This window comes from Macaca nemestrina, chromosome 1 (genome assembly GCF_043159975.1).
Source record: "Macaca nemestrina isolate mMacNem1 chromosome 1, mMacNem.hap1, whole genome shotgun sequence".
NCBI lineage: Eukaryota > Metazoa > Chordata > Mammalia > Primates > Cercopithecidae > Macaca > Macaca nemestrina.
Window position 1 is genome coordinate 187,322,617 of NC_092125.1, and position 19,222 is coordinate 187,341,838.

A 19,222-nucleotide genomic window follows, 5' to 3' on the forward strand; every position below is an offset into this window, starting at 1 on the left:
TATCTTGAATGCTTCCCCCTTCACAGTTTCACACCAGCCATTATGAAATTTTTTTGTTCTCCTTCAGGACTCTACATATGCCAAGTTGCCTCTGCCACAATCATTCTTCCTAAATTTTAGCCTGTCTCCTTTATGTTTTTTAGGACTTAGCTGGAGTGCCTTTACTGATGTAAGCTGGACTAGGTACCCATCCTTTGTAATTCCATAGTACTTTATTCCCCCAGTTTCCTTTACATTATCAAGCTATGTAAGAAAAAAAAAGCAATGTTCTGCTCACTAGTGTCTAGCAAAAAACGTGATATTTAGCAGGCCCTGGGTAGTTTAGTTGAATGAATGAATGAATGAATGAACAGGAGCCTGCACAGTCCAAGGAATTATTTGCCTGTGGCATTAAGCAACTAACCTTCCTGGATCCTAGTCCATCCTGTGGGATTTGGTTATTTTTTTTCTGCCCCATTCCCACCCATTGATTCTTCTAAAGTATTCCCCGTTGGGTCACTGTCACTCTCCATAGTTTTTAGGTGCTCCCTATTGCCTATGAGATTAAACCATCCCTTTGCCTTTCCATAATGTGGCCTTCAAAGCCCTGCCCTCTAGAGCTGTTTCCTGAGCCTCATGCAGCCAAACAAGCAAGCGTCCCATGCATGCCTTGCACTCTCCGAGCTGTGATTTTTTTTTTTTTTTTTTGAGACAGTCTTGCTCTGTCACCCAGGCTGGAGTGCAGTGGTGTGATCTCGGCTCACTGCAACCTCCATCTCCCAGGTTCAAGTGATTCTCCTGCCTCAGCCTCCCCAGTAGCTGGGACTACAGGCATGTGCCACCAAGCCCAGCTAATTTCTGTATTTTCGGTAGAGACAGGGTTTCACCATGTTGGCCAGGCTGGTCTGGAACTCTCGGCCTCAAGTGATCTGCCCACCTTGGCCTCCCGAAGTGTTGGGATTACAGGCATGAGCCAGTGCTCCCAACTAACTGGGATTCTTGACTATGTCTTCTCCCTCTGTCTAAAACTTCCTTCAAGGCCAGTTTCTTCAGAAAACTACTCAGAACCCAGAAATCCAGAGACCTGCTACTGTCTGGGCCTGTCATTCAGCTAGTAGCCACATGCTGCTTCACCATATTGTATCTTCTTCTTTTTTTTTTTTTTTTTTTTGAGACGGAGTCTCGCTCTGTCGCCCAGGCTGGAGTGCAGTGGCCGGATCTCAGCTCACTGCAAGCTCCGCCTCCCGGGTTTACGCCATTCTCCTGCCTCAGCCTCCCCAGTAGCTGGGACTACAGGCGCTCGCCATCTTGCCCGGCTAGTTTTTTGTATTTTTTAGTAGAGACGGGGTTTCACCGTGTTAGCCAGGATGGTCTCGATCTCCTGACCTCGTGATCCGCCCGTCTCGGCCTCCCAAAGTGCTGGGATTACAGGCGTGAGCCACCGCGCCCGGCCAAATACCAGCTGCCCCCTCTGAGGTACAAACTCAGGACCTTCAGATTATGAGACTGACGCGCTGCCTGCTGTGCTAAGGAGGCAGACGTATCTTCTAAATTTTGTGACTCTGCCCTGACTGATGCTTCTTATGGGCATAGCCCGAAACAGCAGACCTCAGTATGCTGGTTACCTAAGGAAAAAGCAAGACATGGATGAGTAGTTAAGACAAATGGGTTTAAATAAGCTGAGCCAAAACCCAAGAGATTTGCTAGTAACCAAAAGTATTTGGAGTTGTATTTGAATATATTACCCCTGCTGACACTCCCACATGGTTCTGACTTAATCTCTTTCTTGCCATAGGCCTGGGCTCTAACATCTTCCGCCTGCTAGACAGCCTGCGGGCCCTGTCAGGCCAGGCTGGATGTCGCCTCCGTGCCCTGCATCTCAGTGACCTGTTCTCACCACTGCCCATCCTGGAGCTGACACGTGCTATCGTGCGAGCACTGCCACTGCTACGGGTCCTCTCTATTCGTGTTGACCACCCAAGCCAGCGGGACAACCCTGGTGTGCCAGGGAATGCAGGACCCCCTAGCCTCATAATAGGCGATGAGGAGATACCAGGTGAAGCACTGTGTGTGTGTGTGTTTGTGTGTGTGCATGCACGTGTATCCGCACACAAACGTGCAGATGCATTCGTATGAGGAAAGGGGAAGGACCTCCTCTATCACTCATTCCTGGCTTCTCTGGAACCTGTTCCCCTTTAGAGCTTGCCACTAAGATACTATTGAGCTAGACAGGGCCTAAACCACCATAAGACCTGCAGAGAGTGACCAAGGCAGCTTGGTCTCCAGAAAAGGAAAAGAACTGACCTTTAGACTGGATTAGTTCCCCTGCTGTATGTTCCCTTAGTTCTTGTATGTCTCCTGTCCCACCACTCTGTGTACTTTATTTGCTTGTCTGAGTAGCCTGTCTTCCTGGTCTAAAAGTTCTACCAGGGCAAGGATTAAATCTCTTATTTAGTGCTCAATATCCAGAATCTAGCACAGTGCTGACATATGGTAGGCATTCAACAAGTGAATGAATAAATAATTTTTTAGATGAATCCCTTAAGAACAGGATGGGACCTACTATGGGAGTGAGGTAGAGATGGCCAGCTGGAATCTTCTTTCCCCACCATATCCAGAAAACTGCCTGGAGCAGTTGGAGATGGGATTTCCACGGGGAGCCCAGCCAGCCCCACTGCTGTGCTCCGTTCTGAAGGCCTCGGGTTCTCTGCAGCAGCTGTCCCTGGATAGTGCCACCTTTGCCTCTCCCCAGGATTTTGGGCTTGTTTTGCAAACACTCAAAGGTAGGACCCAGCCAGAATGGTGAAGGGAGAGGAGTAGGTGGGGACCTAGCACTGTTCTCTAGGAAAGCTAAGGTCCATGGTCCATGATCTCTGCCTCCTATCCAGAGTACAACCTAGCCCTGAAAAGACTGAGCTTCCATGACATGAATCTGGCTGACTGTCAAAGCGAGGTGCTCTTTTTGCTACAGAATCTGACTCTGCAAGGTAAGTCCCTCATTCAGAACCTGGACATTTCCTGGGTCTTCACTGTGGTTCTGCCATTATCTGAGTGAGCAAACCACTGTTCCTTTCTTGGCCTTGTGTCCTCAACTATAAAATAGATATAGAACCTGCATGACTTTCCTTCTAAAAGCCCCAACCTCAATTCCTCCTCTGCTAAACATGAAAAATTACTCTTTTAGAGTGCCTCACCCAGAAGTTGCTCTTACCTTTCAGAGGTGGACAAAATGGTGGTGGTGGGGCAAAATATACTGTGCCAGGCTCCCTTCATAGACTTTTCTCTGATCCCCAACCCCGCATAGAGAGTGGTCAGTGATAGGGAAAGAAGAAAGTTAATGGAGAATTGTCCATGCAGAGAACCTCCTAATAGTGAACATTTAGGTTCAGTCTTTGGTTTGGATTCTGATTTAGTTCCAGCCTTGCATGGAGTCTAGAAAAATTCCTTCCTCTTTTTGGGCCTATACAATGTTAATACCCCTTGCTAGGGCCAACTGGGGTAGGGGGGGCGGCACAAGTCCTAATACAGCCATCAGAATTTACTATAATTTTTCTTGACAGAGATTACCTTCTCCTTCTGCCGTCTGTTTGAGAAGCGCCCAGCCCAATTTCTGCCTGAGATGGTTGCTGCTATGAAGGGCAACTCCACACTGAAGGGCCTCCGGCTGCCAGGGAACCGCCTGGGTGGGGGCCAGACCCTGGGGAGGCAGAGGGGAAAGGAGCTAGGCCTTTGACCTAAAAACTCACTGGATAAAGGCAAAGACCTCTCCATTGGGAACGTGGGAGTTGGAATACAGATATTTCTGTGCTGGGGCTTCAGGAACCAGCAGGGCTGGGCTTCTCCCCAGCCACAGTTGGGTTGGGATACCCTTGTTCCCTGTTCTTGGGTGGAGGTGACAGGCACTTCTCCCCTTCTCTCCAGGGAATGCTGGCCTGCTGGCCTTGGCAGATGTTTTCTCAGAGGATTCATCCTCCTCTCTCTGTCAGCTGGACATCAGGTACATGAGGGGAAGGGCAAGACAAGGGATGGGGCTACAGAGATATAGACCAGGAATTTGCTGCTTCCTGGATATCTAATCCATCTCACCCTACCAGTTCCAACTGCATCAAGCCAGATGGGCTTCTGGAGTTCGCCAAGCGGCTGGAGCGCTGGGGCCGTGGAGCCTTTGGTCACCTGCGCCTCTTCCAAAACTGGCTGGACCAGGATGCAGTCACAGCCAGGGAAGCCATCCGGCGACTCCGGGCTACCTGCCATGTGGTTAGCGACTCATGGGACTCATCCCAGGCCTTCGCAGATTATGTTAGCACCATGTGATGGGGCCCGTACCTCACAGTCTCATGCTCGGTACCATCAGCTTGCAGGGGCTGAAGCATGGGCTGCCCAGAACCCCAACCACCAGTTCTATCTTTCTCTTTCTGTCACCTTTTGTCTCTTTTTTCCTTCTTCCCTTGCACTGAGGTCCTGGAGGCCTTGATGAGGCCCAGCAAAGAGGCATTCTCACAGCTGGGTTTAGTGTCTTTGGGCCCCTTACTCAGTATGCTGGGAACCCTGGGCTAGGAGGTTACAGTGGTCATCATCATTGCTGAAGAGACGCCCTCCCCTGCCCCTGGGTTCCTGCCTTCCCTCCTCAAGCAGGCACCCAGGCTTTAGAGAAGTATAGGGGGCTTCTTCCCTGCTGGGCTTACCACACTGCTCTCAGGCCTCAAACCCTTTCATACCTTTATTCTTTTTTTTAACCAAAAAAGTTTTTCTTATAAAATAAATTTTGGGCAAACATCATGCAGCCCTTCTTGATGATTTTCTCCCAGAGAACAAAATTCAACAGGGCCCTGTGGGGCAAGGAACCCCTTTTCCCTATCTCCTTCCTCTAAGAGCTACACCCAGACCAGCTGGTTATCAGCAGAGGCCCCGCTGCTCCTCATGAGAACGTTGGTGGAAGACGAAGGTGATGGCAGTGGAGGCAGCATCCCAGGCAGCCTGGAGTACCTCATCCTGGAGCCCCCGCTTATCAGTGCAGTGGTTCCACTGAGCCAGGTCTGAAGTGCAGTCAGAACCATCAGGGGGTGGCCGGATCTGACGGCTGTTGACACAGCGTCGGCAGTGCAACCTAGGGAAAGAAGGCACAGCTGAAGTCACTACGGAACCCATCTCCCTGCTGTGTGGGTAGCTTAGAGATAATGGTTAGGGCACTTCCCCACCTGTCATGTGTGTCACTGAGGCTAGCTTCATCCAGGATAAACAGCTCCTTCAACTCGCCCAGAGAGAAGTGGCGCTCTACATTCTGCTCCTCGTCCACCACACAGCTGCTCAGTGCCTTCTTGTGGCTCTGACGCTGGAAGATCTTCTCCTCAATGGTCCCTGCCTGGGGAAGAGCAGGTGCGGAATGTCAACGGATACAGTGCTTAGCCATCCCCATAAAAAGGGAGCAGGAAAACCAAAGGGGTGAAACACAGCTACCCGGGAAGGGGATATGAATAAAAAGTATGAGTCCCAGAGCCTCAGCTGAGGCCCATTTTCCCAGTCTCTCCCCTGAGAACATGACATGAATAGTCATGTAGACCCAGGCTATTTTCCATACTAATGAAGGGTCCCGGAGCCTGGCTAAATCCCTTTAGGGTGAACTGAGGTTTGTCTGCTGCAGCTTCAGATTTCCATACCAAGCCCAACTCTAATTCATTCAATAAATATCATTTGGGTATCTATTCTATTTCAGACCCTGTGCTGACATTAGGATACAAAGAAGAATCATATATATCCCCGATCCTTGAGCTCCTAGAATAGTGAGAAAGACAAACATTTAAAGAGTTGATACAATGACAGAAATCTGTACAGGATAACTGGGAGTCCATACGGATGGTAGAGTAGAAGAGTATTGAAAACTTGAAACTCTATCCTTAAGCTCAATCTTGAAAATGAATAGATGGTTTGTAAGAAAAGATACAAAGAAAGGCATTCCCAGCATAGGAACAAAGGAATACTACTGGCCTATTGGAGGACTGTGAGGAGTTCAGGCTAACTAGAGGTTGGTGGGAGTATAGTAAGAGCTGAGACTGGGAAGTCAGCAGAGGCCACATTAAAGAACCTTGGGGACAGGCATGGTGGCTCATGCCTGTAATCCCAGCACTTTGGGAGGCCGAGGCAGGCAGATCACAAGGTCAGGAGTTCGAGACCAGCCTGGCCAACATGGCGAAACCCCCTCTCTACTAAAAATACAAAAATTAGCCAGGCGTGGTGGTGGGCACCTGTAATCCCAGCTACTCAGGAGAAGCAAGAGAATCGCTTGAACCCAGGAGGCAGAGGTTGCAGTGAGCCGAGATTGTGCCATTGCACTCCAGCCTGGGCGACAAGAGCAAGACTCCATCTCAAAAAAAAAAGAACCTTGGATGCCATGCTGAAGGCCTTAATCTTGTCTTCGAAGGGATGAAAAGTAAAATCAGAATTTTTGGAAAGTTCCTTCTGGAAGCAGTATGTGAACAATGGGTTGGGATAAGACAGAAGTAAACAATTAGGAAGCTGCTACAATATCCAAGTGACAGATGACCATGACCTCCGAAGGGCTTGGAGAGCAGGGTTAGATTAAGGAAATTTCAAGAAGGTAAAAATCAGTGAAAACTGGTAGGAATCTGGTTGTTAGGAAAAAGAATAGTCCGGTAAGATTATTCCGAGTTTTGGGTTGGGTGGATAATGGAGCCATTAAGAACAACATTCAGAAAGGGCGCCAGGTGTGGTGGCTCATGCTGTTAATCCCAGCACTTGGGAAGGCCAAGGTGGGAGGATCGCTTGAGTCCAGATGTTCGAGACCAGCCTAGGCAACATAGCAGGACCCCTTCTCTACAAAAATAAAGAAAAAAGTTATCCGGGTGTGGTGGCACACACCTGTAGCCCCAGCTACTTCAGGGGGTTGAGGTGGGAGTTTGAAGCTGTAGTGGGCCATGATCGTGCCACTGTACTCCAGCTTAGGCAACTGAAAGAAACTGTCTCAAAATCAATCAATTAATTAGAAGGGGAATGAGTTTAGTCATGATACTTCTAAAGTGCTCATTAAAAATCTAAGTGGAAATGTAGATTAAGTGACGGAAAAAAAAAAATTTTTTTTTTTTATTCTGTCACCCAGGATAGAGTGGCACAATCCTAGCTCACTATAGCCTCAAACTCCTGGCCTCAAGTGATCCTCCTGCACCCAGCCTAGAAGAGCATTTTTAAAGGGATGATTAGTCACAGTGTGAGATACACAAAGAGGAAAAATCAATAGTCTCCTGTTTTGGCAATTAGGAAGTCAGTAGTATATTTGAAGGTAGGTTCAGTGGTATAAGGAGTCTGATGAGTGAGTAGAAAGAAGATGAGTTAGGCAGGAAATTTGAGAGAAATGGTAGATGCTTGAAATGGTTGAAGGAAATGAGATATGGCCCACCTCAAAAAGAGAACATGAATTTGTGGTAGTACCAACCTGTAAATGCAATGTAGCTGGTGTAGAAGCTGAAAACAGCTCAAATAATCCAACTGGAATGGGTATTGGGAAAAGAGTAGCTGAAAGGATGCACAATGAAGACTGGGCTAAATAAACAAGGAAGTCAAGCCAGATGAGTGGGAGGGTGGGAAGGGGAGAGGCTACTGGAACATTAGGCTGAAGCAGATACAGCAGGTATGTGAAAGCTAGGAGGACAAGAAGTGAGAGTAGAATGACAATTATTAAGGTTTTGGGTTCTAACAAGTTCCACAGTGTGACCTTAGGAATAGTTAAGATGAAGGGGGATTGAGATGAGGTCAAGGAAACATGAAGGCCAGAGTGCTGGACAACCGCATGGTCCTTGAGGTCAGCCAGTATGATTGCTGGCTTTGGGAAAGAAATGAAGGCTGAGCTAGTGTCCAAAGTCATCAATGAATTAGGAAGTAGGAATATAGCAGAGGATAGAGGACTACATCAAGGAAGAAAAGAGGGTAGTCAAGTCCAACGACGTAAGCTGCAAGAGAGGAATTATGGGATGGATGGTCTGAAGGTGATAATTGATAACTTGGAGAATGCAAATAGGACAGGGGATGAGAGAAGACTACAAGGCTGGTGACACAGCAGAAATCATGTATGAGGGAAGCAGGTGTCCTGTGAAAAGGATGTACTGAACAAGTGTTCAGATGGCACAGTAAGAATGGTTTGAGGGAATGGGATGGAGAGAAGGGGAGGGAGAACAGAAGAATAAAGGACTCACTTCTGGGCCCATAGCTTGGCTACTGCTAGAGACAGAAAGGCCAAAGAGAGGCACTAAGAAACAAGATGGTCCTGAAGGTCTCGTTCCATAACCCACCCCCATTATGACTACTATCACCATCCTTACAGACAGCAGGCGGTAGATATAGCAAGTCTTCTTTTGACCATCTCGCCAGACTCGGGCCATGGCTTGTTCATCATTGGCTGGGTTCCAGTCGGGGTCAAACATGACCAGCCGGTTAGCCCCAATAAGATTGAGGCCACAGCCCCCAGCTTTGCTGCTCAGCATGAAGACAAAGTCAGGGCTCTGGAAAGAGAAGAAACAGGAGAAAAGGAACCTCTTATAGCCTAAACTGGGATCCTGCTCAGCCCAACCAGCTCCTCTCTCATGCCTCTATACTACTCAGTACCAATTGTGAAAGCCACCAGTTTATCCGCTCACCAGCCAATTTCTCAACGCACAAAGTCAGTTCCCAGCCCAGCCATCACCAACCAGCCAAATCCTACCATATCCACTAGGGGAAGAAGAAAAAAAAAAATCAAGGTAACCCCTTATCGCTTCTCCATCAATCCTTAATTCTGATGATACTGCATTGGTGGTGTGAGGACAGGGGATGTGCATTTACCGATGGACTATTGAAGCGTTCTACAACCTTGGCTCGCTTCTTAATGGACATCGTGCCATCCAGGCGGACATATAAGTACCTGAAGGGGGGTTTGAGACCCAAGAAAATAGAGCTTCAGTGATTGGGGAAAAAAAATTTAAAAATAAAAACTTTTTTAAAAAGACCCAAGAAAGCAGAGTGAGAGCTACTGAAGGGATTGAAATAACCATGCTTGAGGCCCTAAGCTCCCAAAGGCAGGGGCAGGGAGCTAGAGGCCAAGACTCTGTCCTAAAGGAGTACCTGAAGGACTAGGGGATCTTCTACTTGGAGATTGAGCTGGGGCCATCACAGCAATAAGGGAAGATATCTTCAGGGAAAGCATTTATGTGCCCAGATCTTGGCCCACATCCACAAATCAGAACTAGAGGGGCAGTAGGGGAGGGGTACATCCCCTTTGGCATCCTGGTTAGGCTCTTCCCTACCTTCGGGCCCGGCACAGCTTCTCAAAGAGATCCAAAGTCTGGGTGTAATTCGACACCAGCACTACTTTGTCACTGCTACAGCTTCGGGTCACCGCCAGAATGTAATCCAGGACCAGCATCTTACCTGGGAAGAGGAGCAACCAGCAATCCCCTACTGGCTATCCCAATGGCCCAGGCACTTTTGATATCCTGCCTTGAAACAGGACAGCCCTAGCACAAAGACAATCTCCCACCCTCCTCCTAGAGAAGCCCACATACTGGTAGGAAAAGGGTCACCTGATAGCTGGGGCTCCAGGGCCTTTGAGCTATAACCAGGAGGGAAGAGGTCCAAGGCACCCACAAAGCCATCCTCCTCTTCCACACACTTATCATGGATTAGAGCTGGATCTGGGAGAAAACAAAACAAAACCCAGCTACTTTGTTTTCTGAACAGTGTTCACTAGAACTCCCTCTAGAAGCCTAGCCCAGAAGGCCTTCCTCAATATCAGACTTGCTTGATCTTCATCCTACCAAATTCCAACAGGATACAGTCGGTGCCATCTGGGACAATGGATGGACAATCTCACTCACTAATGTGTTCTCCCAACAAGAAGGGAGCTATAACAGAGCAGGCAAGGTTTCTTTGTTATTTTTCCTCCTGCCCAACATTGTATATGAGCATGTGTACATGCAAGCACTCACAAACACAGTCGACATATCCCAGGTCATCAAGCATGGACTGGACAGAAGATGAGTTCAATTTTCCAAAGCAAAGGGTCTGGTAAACAGAGTCCACAATGCAGGGTTCGTGCTTTGGGTAGGGTTGGAATCACATGTGGCCTCTATGAGGATGACTCTAGACAAGTTTTAGTGAGGGTCGCCGGGCCACTACAGGAACCTACCCTCCCTTGCTCACTCTCACAGAGGACACCAGGACACAAGCCCAACTCACGATTACAAAGCTTCTTTAGCGAGGTGATGGAAGAAAGGGAAGACACACTCATCTTGCCCTCACGCAATTCTTCTGCTGGTTTGGCTTGTCTCAGAAACCTCTTGTATAACTCAGTCTGAAGGGGTGTCAGCCTAAAAAAGGCAGCTGGGTCAGTGGAAAAAGCTAGACCACCCTCCTGTCCTCTGAGAACACCTTGAGAGTCCAGCCATGCTTCAGGAGCTAGGCTTTGACCCACTCACTCCAGATCTTTCAGTTGAGTTCAGTACCTACAACAAACGACCTGCTCAATCTTCACAGGCAGATATTTAGAAAGGATATCAGAAGTCCTCCGTATCAGGCATCTAGAGAAAACAGGGTAAAAAGGCAAGAGGCTGGTAAAATTGCCATGCTAACTACGGGAATAAAAGCTACCACCCAAAGGACCTAGCCCTCTTTTACAGTATCAAATGTCAGAGACTGGTCAGGCACAGTAGCTAACACCTGTAATCCCAGCACTTTGGGAAGCCGAGGCGGAGGATCACCTGAGGTCAGGAGTTCGAGACCAGCCTGGCCAAAATGGAGAAACCCTTTCTCTACTAAAAATACGAAAATTAGCCAAATGTGGTGGCAGGCGCCTGTAAACCCAGCTACTCAGGAGGCTGAGGCAGGAGAATTGCTTGAACCCAGGGGGTGGAGGTTGCAGTGAGTCGAGATCACCCCATCGCACTCCAGCCTGGGCAATAAGAGCAAGACTCCGTCTCAAAAAAAAAAAAAAATGTAGAGACTCATCAGACCTATGTCAAACACATCTGTATCAGGGTCTCAGTTATGGGAACAAAGACCTTCCAAACATTCTAGCTTAGACAGGCAACACTTTCTCTTCCCCTTCAATACGCTGCCTAGTCTTCAAGAGAAGACTGAGGCTTCCCATTGAGACAGGAGCTCTAACAGGAAAAGCAAGCTGTAAATTACTAAGTCCTTAGGGGAGTTTCCGCTTGCATTTGTCCAAATGCCCACCGCTACATGGCTAAATGGAATTAAGCATAGACCTCCTGGGAAGACCAGGAAGGATAGGGATCAGGCACCTAAGAAGCAGATCTTAAGAAAACACCAATTCTTCTTCCTGCCATCTAATTTTTTTTTTTTTTTTTTTTTTGAGACGGAGTCTTGCTGTGTCACCTAGGCTGGAGTGCAGTGGCGCGTCTCAGCTCACTCCAACCTCCGCCTCCCAGGTTCAAGCGATTCTCCTGCCTCTCCCTCCAGAGTAGCTGGGACTACAGGTGCACCCCACCACACCAGGCTAATTTTTGTTTTTCCCCATGTTGGCCAGGCTGGTCTCGAACTCCTTACCTCAAGTGATCCACCTGCCTCAGCTTCCCAAAGTGGTGGGATTATAGGCATGAGCCACCACACCCGGCCTGCCATCTAAAATTGGTAGGGAGAGGTAGCCAGGTAGCCAGGCAGTTGTTGGGAAGGGCAGGAGGACTCTTTAGAATGTAACCTATTAAGTGCATACCACCTCTGGACAAAGGAGTCCAGAATGTGCCTACCCCCTGGGTTATGTAAGTCCCATGAAAAAGTAAGTCCTCTTAGCCTGGGAGCTACAAGCCCCTTTCAGATCTTCTCCTACCTGTCACAGAATGACTATGGGGCCTGGGAAGAAAAGCCTAATGCTTCGGGTCTGAGACAAACTGACAGGAAGCTTTGGAAATACTAGTAATGCTTCAAGGTATACTTTGCTCAAGAAGTCCAGCAGCATCAGAGAAGAGCTTCCTCAGCAGGCTGATAAACAGACCAAAACCAGACCACAGAGCCCAGGCTAGAAAGAAAGCAGGAACTTCGCCTCCAAGACTCCTTTGTTTATTCAGTGGCCGTAGTTAGGACACAGATCCCACTCCCTTCCTAGAATCTCAGCCTTTGAGGGCTCTAGACAGGCAAAGCCCCCAAAGGACTGGCCATGGATGGTTTGGGAGGCAATTCTAATGACTTTGCTTGAGGTCATTACCTATTCACAATACTGGTGAGCTCCCTCAGCCGCTCTTCTCCTAGCTTCCTGTCTGCCTCACTAGCAGCAGCATCTCGACCCTTCAAAATTGGCAATTCAAAATGCTTCTTGAATTCATGGGCAGTCCCTAAAAACAGGAGAGAAGGAAAACAGAAGAATGTGGAAAAGGAATGATTTTCCCACAGCTAGTGATGGCAGACTACCTTCTCACAACAGCCTTCCTACCAAGAACAAGGCTAAACAAAATATAGGCCAATTTCTGTTTAACAGATCAGAGAGGTATCAAAGCAGTGAAGACTTGAAAGGCCAAATAGTGAGATGATAGGTGAAAATCCAAATATATAATTACTTAGAGTAAATGTAAATGGACTGAATAGTCCACTAAAAAGACAAACATGGCCAGAGTGGATTTTTTTTTTTTTTTTTCCTAAATTGGAGTCTTGCTCTGTCACCCAGGCTGGAGCGCAGTGGCACAATCTCAGCTCACTGCAACCTCTGTCTCCTGGGTTCAGGCAATTCTCCTGCCTCAGCCTCCCGAGTAGTTGGGATTACAGGCACCCACCTCCGTGCCTGGCTAATTTTTGTATTTCTAGTAGAGACGGGGTTTCACCATGTTGGTCAGGCTGGTCTTGAACTCCTTATCTCGTGATCCGCCCGCCTCAGCCTCCCAAAGTGCTGGGATTACAGGCGTGAGCCACTGTGCCCAGCCAATTTTTTTTTTTTTTTTTTTTTTTTTGAGACAGGTTCTCTCCCTGTCACCCAGGCTGGAATGCAATGGGGCAATCATGGCTCACCACAGCCTCAGCCTCCCAAGAAGCTGGGACTATAGGCGCATGCCACCACACTCAGCTAACTTTTGTATTTTTTTGTAGAGATGGAATTTTGCCATGTTGCCCAGGCTGGTCTTGAACTCCTGGGCTCCAGGTACCCTCCCGCCTTGGCCTCCCAAAGTGCTGGGATTACAGTTGTGAGCCGTCACACCTGGCCACATTGAGAAAAATTAAAGATGACCTAAATAAGTTGAGAGACAGAGCATATTAATATATTGGAAGGTTCCTTATTATAAAAATGAAAGATGTTTCAGAATTTATCTATGTTTCAATACAGCCCAATTAAAATCCAGTTAGAGTTATTTTGGTGGGTATGGCAGGCAGTAGGGGCATAAATTGACAAGTTGATTCTGAAATTTACATGGGAATGCAAAGGGCCAAGAATATCTAGGACAACGTTAAGGAGTAAGAATATAGTTGGAGGCTGAGCAGATTGCTTGAGCTCAAGAGTTCAAGACCAGCCTGGACAACATGGCAAAACCCCACCTCTACCCAAAATACAAAAATTAGCCAGGCATGATGGTGTGTGCCTGTTGTCCCAGCTACTCAGGAGGCTGAGGCGGGAGGATCACTAGAGCCCGGAAGTTAAGGCTGCAGTGAGCCATGATCTCACCACTGCATTCCAGCCTGGGTGACAAAGCAAGACCCCGTGTCAAAATTTAATAAAAAAGAAGACTATAGATAGAATATTCACACTAATGAATATCAAGACTTATTAGGCCACAGTAAATAAAGCAGAGGAGTACTGGCACAAGGAGACAAACAGACCAGAGGAACAGAATAGAGTCCATAAATGGAGCAACACATATATGAACATTTGATTTATGAAGAAGGTAGCCCTGCAAAGCAATGGGGGAAAGAATGGTCTTTTCAATATATGATGCAGGGTGAACCAGATATCCAAACAGAAAAAGTTGGAAGCCAGGCATAGGGGCTCATGCCTGTAATTCCAGCAGTTTGAGAGGCTGACGCAAGAGAATCATTTGAACCCAGGAATTCAAGACCAGCCTGAGCAACATAGTGAGACCCCATCTCTATAAAAAATTTAAAAGTTAGCCAGTGGTGGTGGCATGTGCCTGTAGTCCCAGCTACTCAGGAAGCTGAGGTGGGAGGATTGCTTGAGCCCAGGAAGTTGAGGGTGCAGTGAGCTATGATTGCAACACTGTACTCCAGCCTGGGCAACAGAGACTCTGTCTCAACAAACAAAAGCAAACCAGTAGAATAAATTCTAGTGTATTCATAACATGGAATAGTATGCAATTATGAAAATGAATGAAGTACTGCTACACATAATGTGGATAAACTTTATAAACATAATGTTGAACAAAAGAAACCAGATATAAAGGAATACATACTATATGATTTCATTTATATAAATTCAAAAATAGGCAAAACCAACCTATAGTGTCAAGAAGGAGTTTACTGCTGGGGTGAAAGGAGAGGACAGTGATTAGAAAAGGGGCTGCCAAGTGAGTGTTAGTAATTAATCTAATGGTGGTTACACAAATGTGTTCACTTGGTCATAATCTTGCCACTCAGCAGGTTCTCTGCTTACTCTTGAGCACTGGCAAGTTGGGATGGTACTAACACACCCTTTCACAAATATATATGTGGTTGCCAGGGATTAGGGGAGGGAGGAATGAGGAGTTTTTATTATTATTATTATTATTTTAGAGACAGGGCCTTGCTCTGTTGCCCAGGCTAGAGTGCAATGGCATGATCACAGCCCCCTAAGTAGCTAGGACCAGCAGCACACACCACCACACCCAGCTAATTTTCTTATTTTGTAGAGACGAGATCTCACTATGTTGCCCAGGCTGGTCGTGAACTGGCCTCAAGTGATCTTCCCACCCCAGCCTCTCAAAGCACTGGGAGGGAAGGGGAGATGGGTAGATTTTCAGTTTAGCAAATAGAAAAAAAAAAATCTGAAGATGGATGATGGTGATGGTTGCACAACGTGAATGTACTTAATACCACTGAATTGTTACACTTAAAAATGGTTAAAATGATTTTTAAAAAACACACATCTGCCCAACACAGAGCTTGCTCTGAGGCCAAAGCTCTTGTAAGGGAGCTAGGATGTGAGAAGCAAAAATAATAATTCCACCCTCAGCTCGTCATAACACCACACCCTGTATAGCCCCTGCCACCTCTGCAATGGAAAAATGGCCAACATGGGCTTTGCTGAATTGCTCAGCAGATCCAAGGCCTCCCAATGGCTTTGCTACTCCCTGACAAGAGAAGCCTTCCTACAAGAGTGCCTAGTGACCCACATATAACTAGCATTCTCTTCTTTCTCTCCTCAGCTGGAGTTATACTCCCAAAGACTAGGCAGGGCTCCTCTCTGATGTGGCAAACAAGGCTAGATTCTTACCTAGGATGCCGGAATTAACAAAATGTACCAAGCTGAAATACTCAAGCAGATCATTCTGGATGGGAGTTCCGGAGATGAGCACCCGCCGGCTGGTATTCAAGCTGTCCAGGGCTTGGTAAGTCTGATTCTCAGAGTTCTTGAGCCTGTGTCCCTACAAAAGAATCCTTATTCAGAGTGCAACGTGGCATTCTCTATACAGTAGCAAAGTCTCGTATAGACAGGAAAAGAGCACTCAAAAACATTCCAGGCCAGGTGCAGAGGCTCACGCCTGTAATCCCAGCACTTTGGGAGGCCGAGGCAGGCAGATCACTTGAGCCCAGGAATTCCAGATCAGCCTGGCCAACATGGTGAAACCCCATCTCTACAAAACATACAAAAATGAGCTGGACATAGCAGCTTACACCCATAGCCCCAGCTACTTGGGAGGCTGAGGTGGGAGGATCGCTTGAGTCCGGGAGGTCAAAACTTCAGTGAGCCATGAGTGCACTACAACCTGGGTGACATAGTGAGGAACTGTCTCAACAAAAAACAAAAACATTACAGGTTCTAGGGCCTTGGGAAATAGGCAGGGGGCAGCATAAGACAGGGTTTACCCACTTGACTATGGAGAATGTTAGGCTCAAAAGACAGACCTCTCGTTTCCAGACCAGTGTTATACCCATAAAGCAGAGATTCCCTCTGTTCCTTTCCATCCCTTTCCCTGCCCCACCTCCAGAGCCTTGGCAGCCTACCTATACTCTTCAGAGATCATGTGGCCATATGACAAACCCATGCTTTCAGGGAGTCCTCCCTCTATATCAGTCTACCCAACTCAGAACCTTCTGAGCCAGACGCCTTCTGTATTAGACTCCGGGCCTTGTCTGGGCCATCAGTGTTAAAGGGACTTGGCCCAGGCTCCATGTCCCACCAGAATCCACACAGCTAGTAGAGCCACAGAGCTTCCCTCTGCTTCCCTTTACATCTCTTCCCCAATCCCTATTCTCCCTGTCCTGTCCTCCCATTCTCTCCACTCCTCTACTACTTCTTTTAAGCCTTTTTCAAGAAAATCATAAAGGACCACCTTCCCTCTTTCTCCAAGAGCTACATGGGCAAGATCAGGCCGGTACCTTTTCTATATCCAGCCCCACACTGGGTAAGGCGCACAAAACTCAACCACTCAACCAAGAATCAGCAATCAGTGTTGTTCCCTTGAGTCAGGCTTTGACAACGCAATTAAACACAGACCCTTCACTGACTCTCCCATCTATAGCATCAAGTCCAAGCTCTTTAAGCTCACTAGCTTAGCGTTCAAAGCCCTTCTCAATGAGACCCCAGTGAACTTCTATGACACTCTCCAAGCTTGTCACAGTCCAGGAAGCCTGACCTCCTCATCACTCCTAATGCTGGATTTCCTTATGTCTCTTTGCCCATGCCACCTCTCTGCCTAGAGCTCTTTTCCACAGGCAAGTTCCTCAAATGTCACCTCCTATGCAAAGCCTTCCTCAGTGACTCCAGGCTGCTTGTCTCTCTCACCTCTGTGCTCCTGTGGCACTATGTACATAATGGCTGCTACTATTTAGTGAACCCGTTTAATGTGGTAGGCATGGTACTAACTAAACAATTTACCTGTATTCTGTTCTGTAATCCACACGAATGGAAATTGTATTATCCATTTTAGAGATGAAGAAACTAAGATTTAGAGAGGTAAACAGTTATCCAAAATCATGCCAGTAGAAAGTAGCAGAGCTGGGATTTGAACTCAGGACCTGTATGACTCAGAGTCTGGACACTGTACCACTCTGCCCTCATCCATAATATATGTACTAGAGTGCTAATCACTCTCCTGTACTTTATCTTCTCAACTAGGCAGAGACCAGGATTTCTTAAGGCAGAGACTATGTCAGATTCACCTGTATAATTTCAGTGTATAGGACAAAGCTCAACGAATGTTAGTTGAAGGAAAGAATGAAATAATGACCAATGTTGCTATTAAAGATTAAATAAACCAGCGGGGCATGGTGGCTCATGCCTGTAATCCTAGCACTTTGGGAAGCGGAGGCAGGTGGATCACCTGAGGTCAGGAGTTCAAGTTCAGCCTGGCCAACATGGTGAAACCCTCTCTCTACTAAAAATACAAAAATTAGCTGGGTGTGGTGGCATGTGCCTGCCTCTCCAGTTTAAGCAATTCTTGCGCCTCAGCTTCCTGAGTAGCTTATATTACAGGCATGTGCCACTATGCCGGGCTAACTTTTGTATTTTTAGTAGAAACAGGGTTTCACCATGTTGGCCAGGCTAGTCTTGAAATCCTGACCTCAAGTGATCCGCCCACCTCAGCCTTCTAAAGTCCTGGGATTACAGGTGTGAGCCAGTGTTTAGCCTAGAAATTTAATTAAAAAATATATATATATTAGAGGCTCCAAGTACTAGCCCTAAAAAAACGTTTAGACTTCTGAACTGAAGAGGGAAATGAGACTTGAAAGTCAGAGGAAATCACCCAACAGGTCCAGGGGAAATGAGCACCACCCATTAGATCTTCTAAACTGAAGCTCCCTGAGGGACAGCACTGTGAGATCTCCAGGGCCTGACACACAAAAGGCACTTAATAAATGACCCAGCAAATGAAATGGGCTACCACACTATCCTGTCTCTGCAAAAGAGAAAGCCAACCCCAGTTCCCTATTGGATCAGTCACTAAGGATCCACATGGGTCTCGATGAGGAGCACAGGGACAACCCTTCCATACCCAAGGCAAGCTTCTTTCTGCACCAAGCATCCGAGGCAGAGGGCGATAGGAAAAAGAGCCATGACTTGGAATCTCACACCTGCATTCACATTCCAGCTTACTATGTACTCGCTGGGTGAACCTGGGCAAGTCACCACGCACTTCCCTGAGTTTGTCTCCTAATCTTTAAGACTGAGATGATGATGAGGTCAATCCCGCTGCTATTTATACACTTGTACAAAGTGCTCCCAAATATCCTTTCTCTTGATCTGGATCATATCCCTTTCAAGTAGCCCCTGTGTCACCCACTCTACAGATGAAGAAACAATCTCAGAGCATTCTCATCTGTGGAAAGTCACGCTTGTAAGTGGCAAAGCCAGAGCTGATTCCATGTCTTTTGATTGAGGATCAAAGATTTTGTACATAGAAGTTATTATGAAAAACTGTGTTCCAGAGAAATGCGTTAGCTGGGAGGAAGACGCTGTGGGAGCTGAGAACATGAAAGCCTGAAATGGCACCTTCCCTATCCAGGGTCTGAACAGGACAAACCCTCTCCCTTCCTGGAGTAAGATGACTATCTTTTCAGGACTTTCGGTTTCTCAGATCCCTGACAGTTGACAAAATAAAAGGTAAACAAGTAGAAAGGTAAACAGCCAAGGGGCTGCAGTGTGATAAGAGGCAGCGTCATCCCTTGTGCCCTGCACAGAGTCAGCTCATAAAACAGGACAGAGTGGGGAAGAAAAAAACACTAAGGAGAAGAAAAAGGCTGGGCACAGTGGCTCAAACCTGTAATCCCAGCACTTTGGAAAGCCGAGGTCACAGATTACTTGGGGCCAGGAGTTCGAGACCAGCCTGGCCAACATGGTGAAACCCCATCTCTACTAAAAATACAAAAATTAGCCAGAGTGGTGGTGCACGCCTGTAATATCAGCTACTCAGGTGGCTGAGGCAGGATAATCACTTAAACCTGGGAGGTGGAGGTTGTGGTGAGCCAAGATCACATCACTGCACTCCATCTGGGCAACAGAACAAAGATCCTTGTCTCAAAAAAAAAAAAAAAAAGGTAGAAAAAAATTTAGATGCTCCCTAATCCTCAAAGGCTCAACAGCTACAGCCTGCCTTCCCCTCCCACA

General features: G+C 47.2%; 2 protein-coding genes and 1 non-coding gene across 5 annotated transcripts in view; 1 reads left to right on the forward strand and 2 right to left on the reverse strand.

Annotated features, from left to right (window-relative positions):
• LOC105494960 (leucine rich repeat containing 41) overlaps positions 1-4,758 on the forward strand; it is a 28,001-nt gene extending 23,243 nt beyond the window's left edge. The window contains exons 5-10 of the mRNA XM_011764047.2: positions 1,775-2,035; positions 2,598-2,762; positions 2,868-2,966; positions 3,540-3,662; positions 3,901-3,976; positions 4,074-4,758. Coding sequence (XP_011762349.1) covers positions 1,775-2,035; positions 2,598-2,762; positions 2,868-2,966; positions 3,540-3,662; positions 3,901-3,976; positions 4,074-4,293 — 944 coding nt within the window. The 3' untranslated portion in view covers positions 4,294-4,758. The remainder of the gene's footprint in view (positions 1-1,774; positions 2,036-2,597; positions 2,763-2,867; positions 2,967-3,539; positions 3,663-3,900; positions 3,977-4,073) is intronic.
• LOC105494961 (RAD54 like) overlaps positions 1,125-19,222 on the reverse strand; it is a 35,813-nt gene continuing 17,715 nt past the window's right edge. For all 3 annotated transcript variants that reach the window (XM_071093760.1, XM_071093759.1, XM_011764049.3), the window contains 10 exons: positions 15,389-15,539; positions 12,185-12,311; positions 10,467-10,541; positions 10,201-10,331; positions 9,546-9,656; positions 9,270-9,393; positions 8,809-8,887; positions 8,310-8,489; positions 5,178-5,341; positions 1,125-5,086 (listed from right to left, as the gene is read on the reverse strand). In XM_071093760.1, coding sequence (XP_070949861.1) covers positions 4,876-5,086; positions 5,178-5,341; positions 8,310-8,489; positions 8,809-8,887; positions 9,270-9,393; positions 9,546-9,656; positions 10,201-10,331; positions 10,467-10,541; positions 12,185-12,311; positions 15,389-15,539 — 1,353 coding nt within the window. In that variant the 3' untranslated portion in view covers positions 1,125-4,875. The remainder of the gene's footprint in view (positions 5,087-5,177; positions 5,342-8,309; positions 8,490-8,808; positions 8,888-9,269; positions 9,394-9,545; positions 9,657-10,200; positions 10,332-10,466; positions 10,542-12,184; positions 12,312-15,388; positions 15,540-19,222) is intronic.
• On the reverse strand, positions 1,443-1,515 carry TRNAM-CAU (transfer RNA methionine (anticodon CAU)). Its single transcript has one exon. It is a non-coding gene; the product is annotated as a tRNA-Met (tRNA).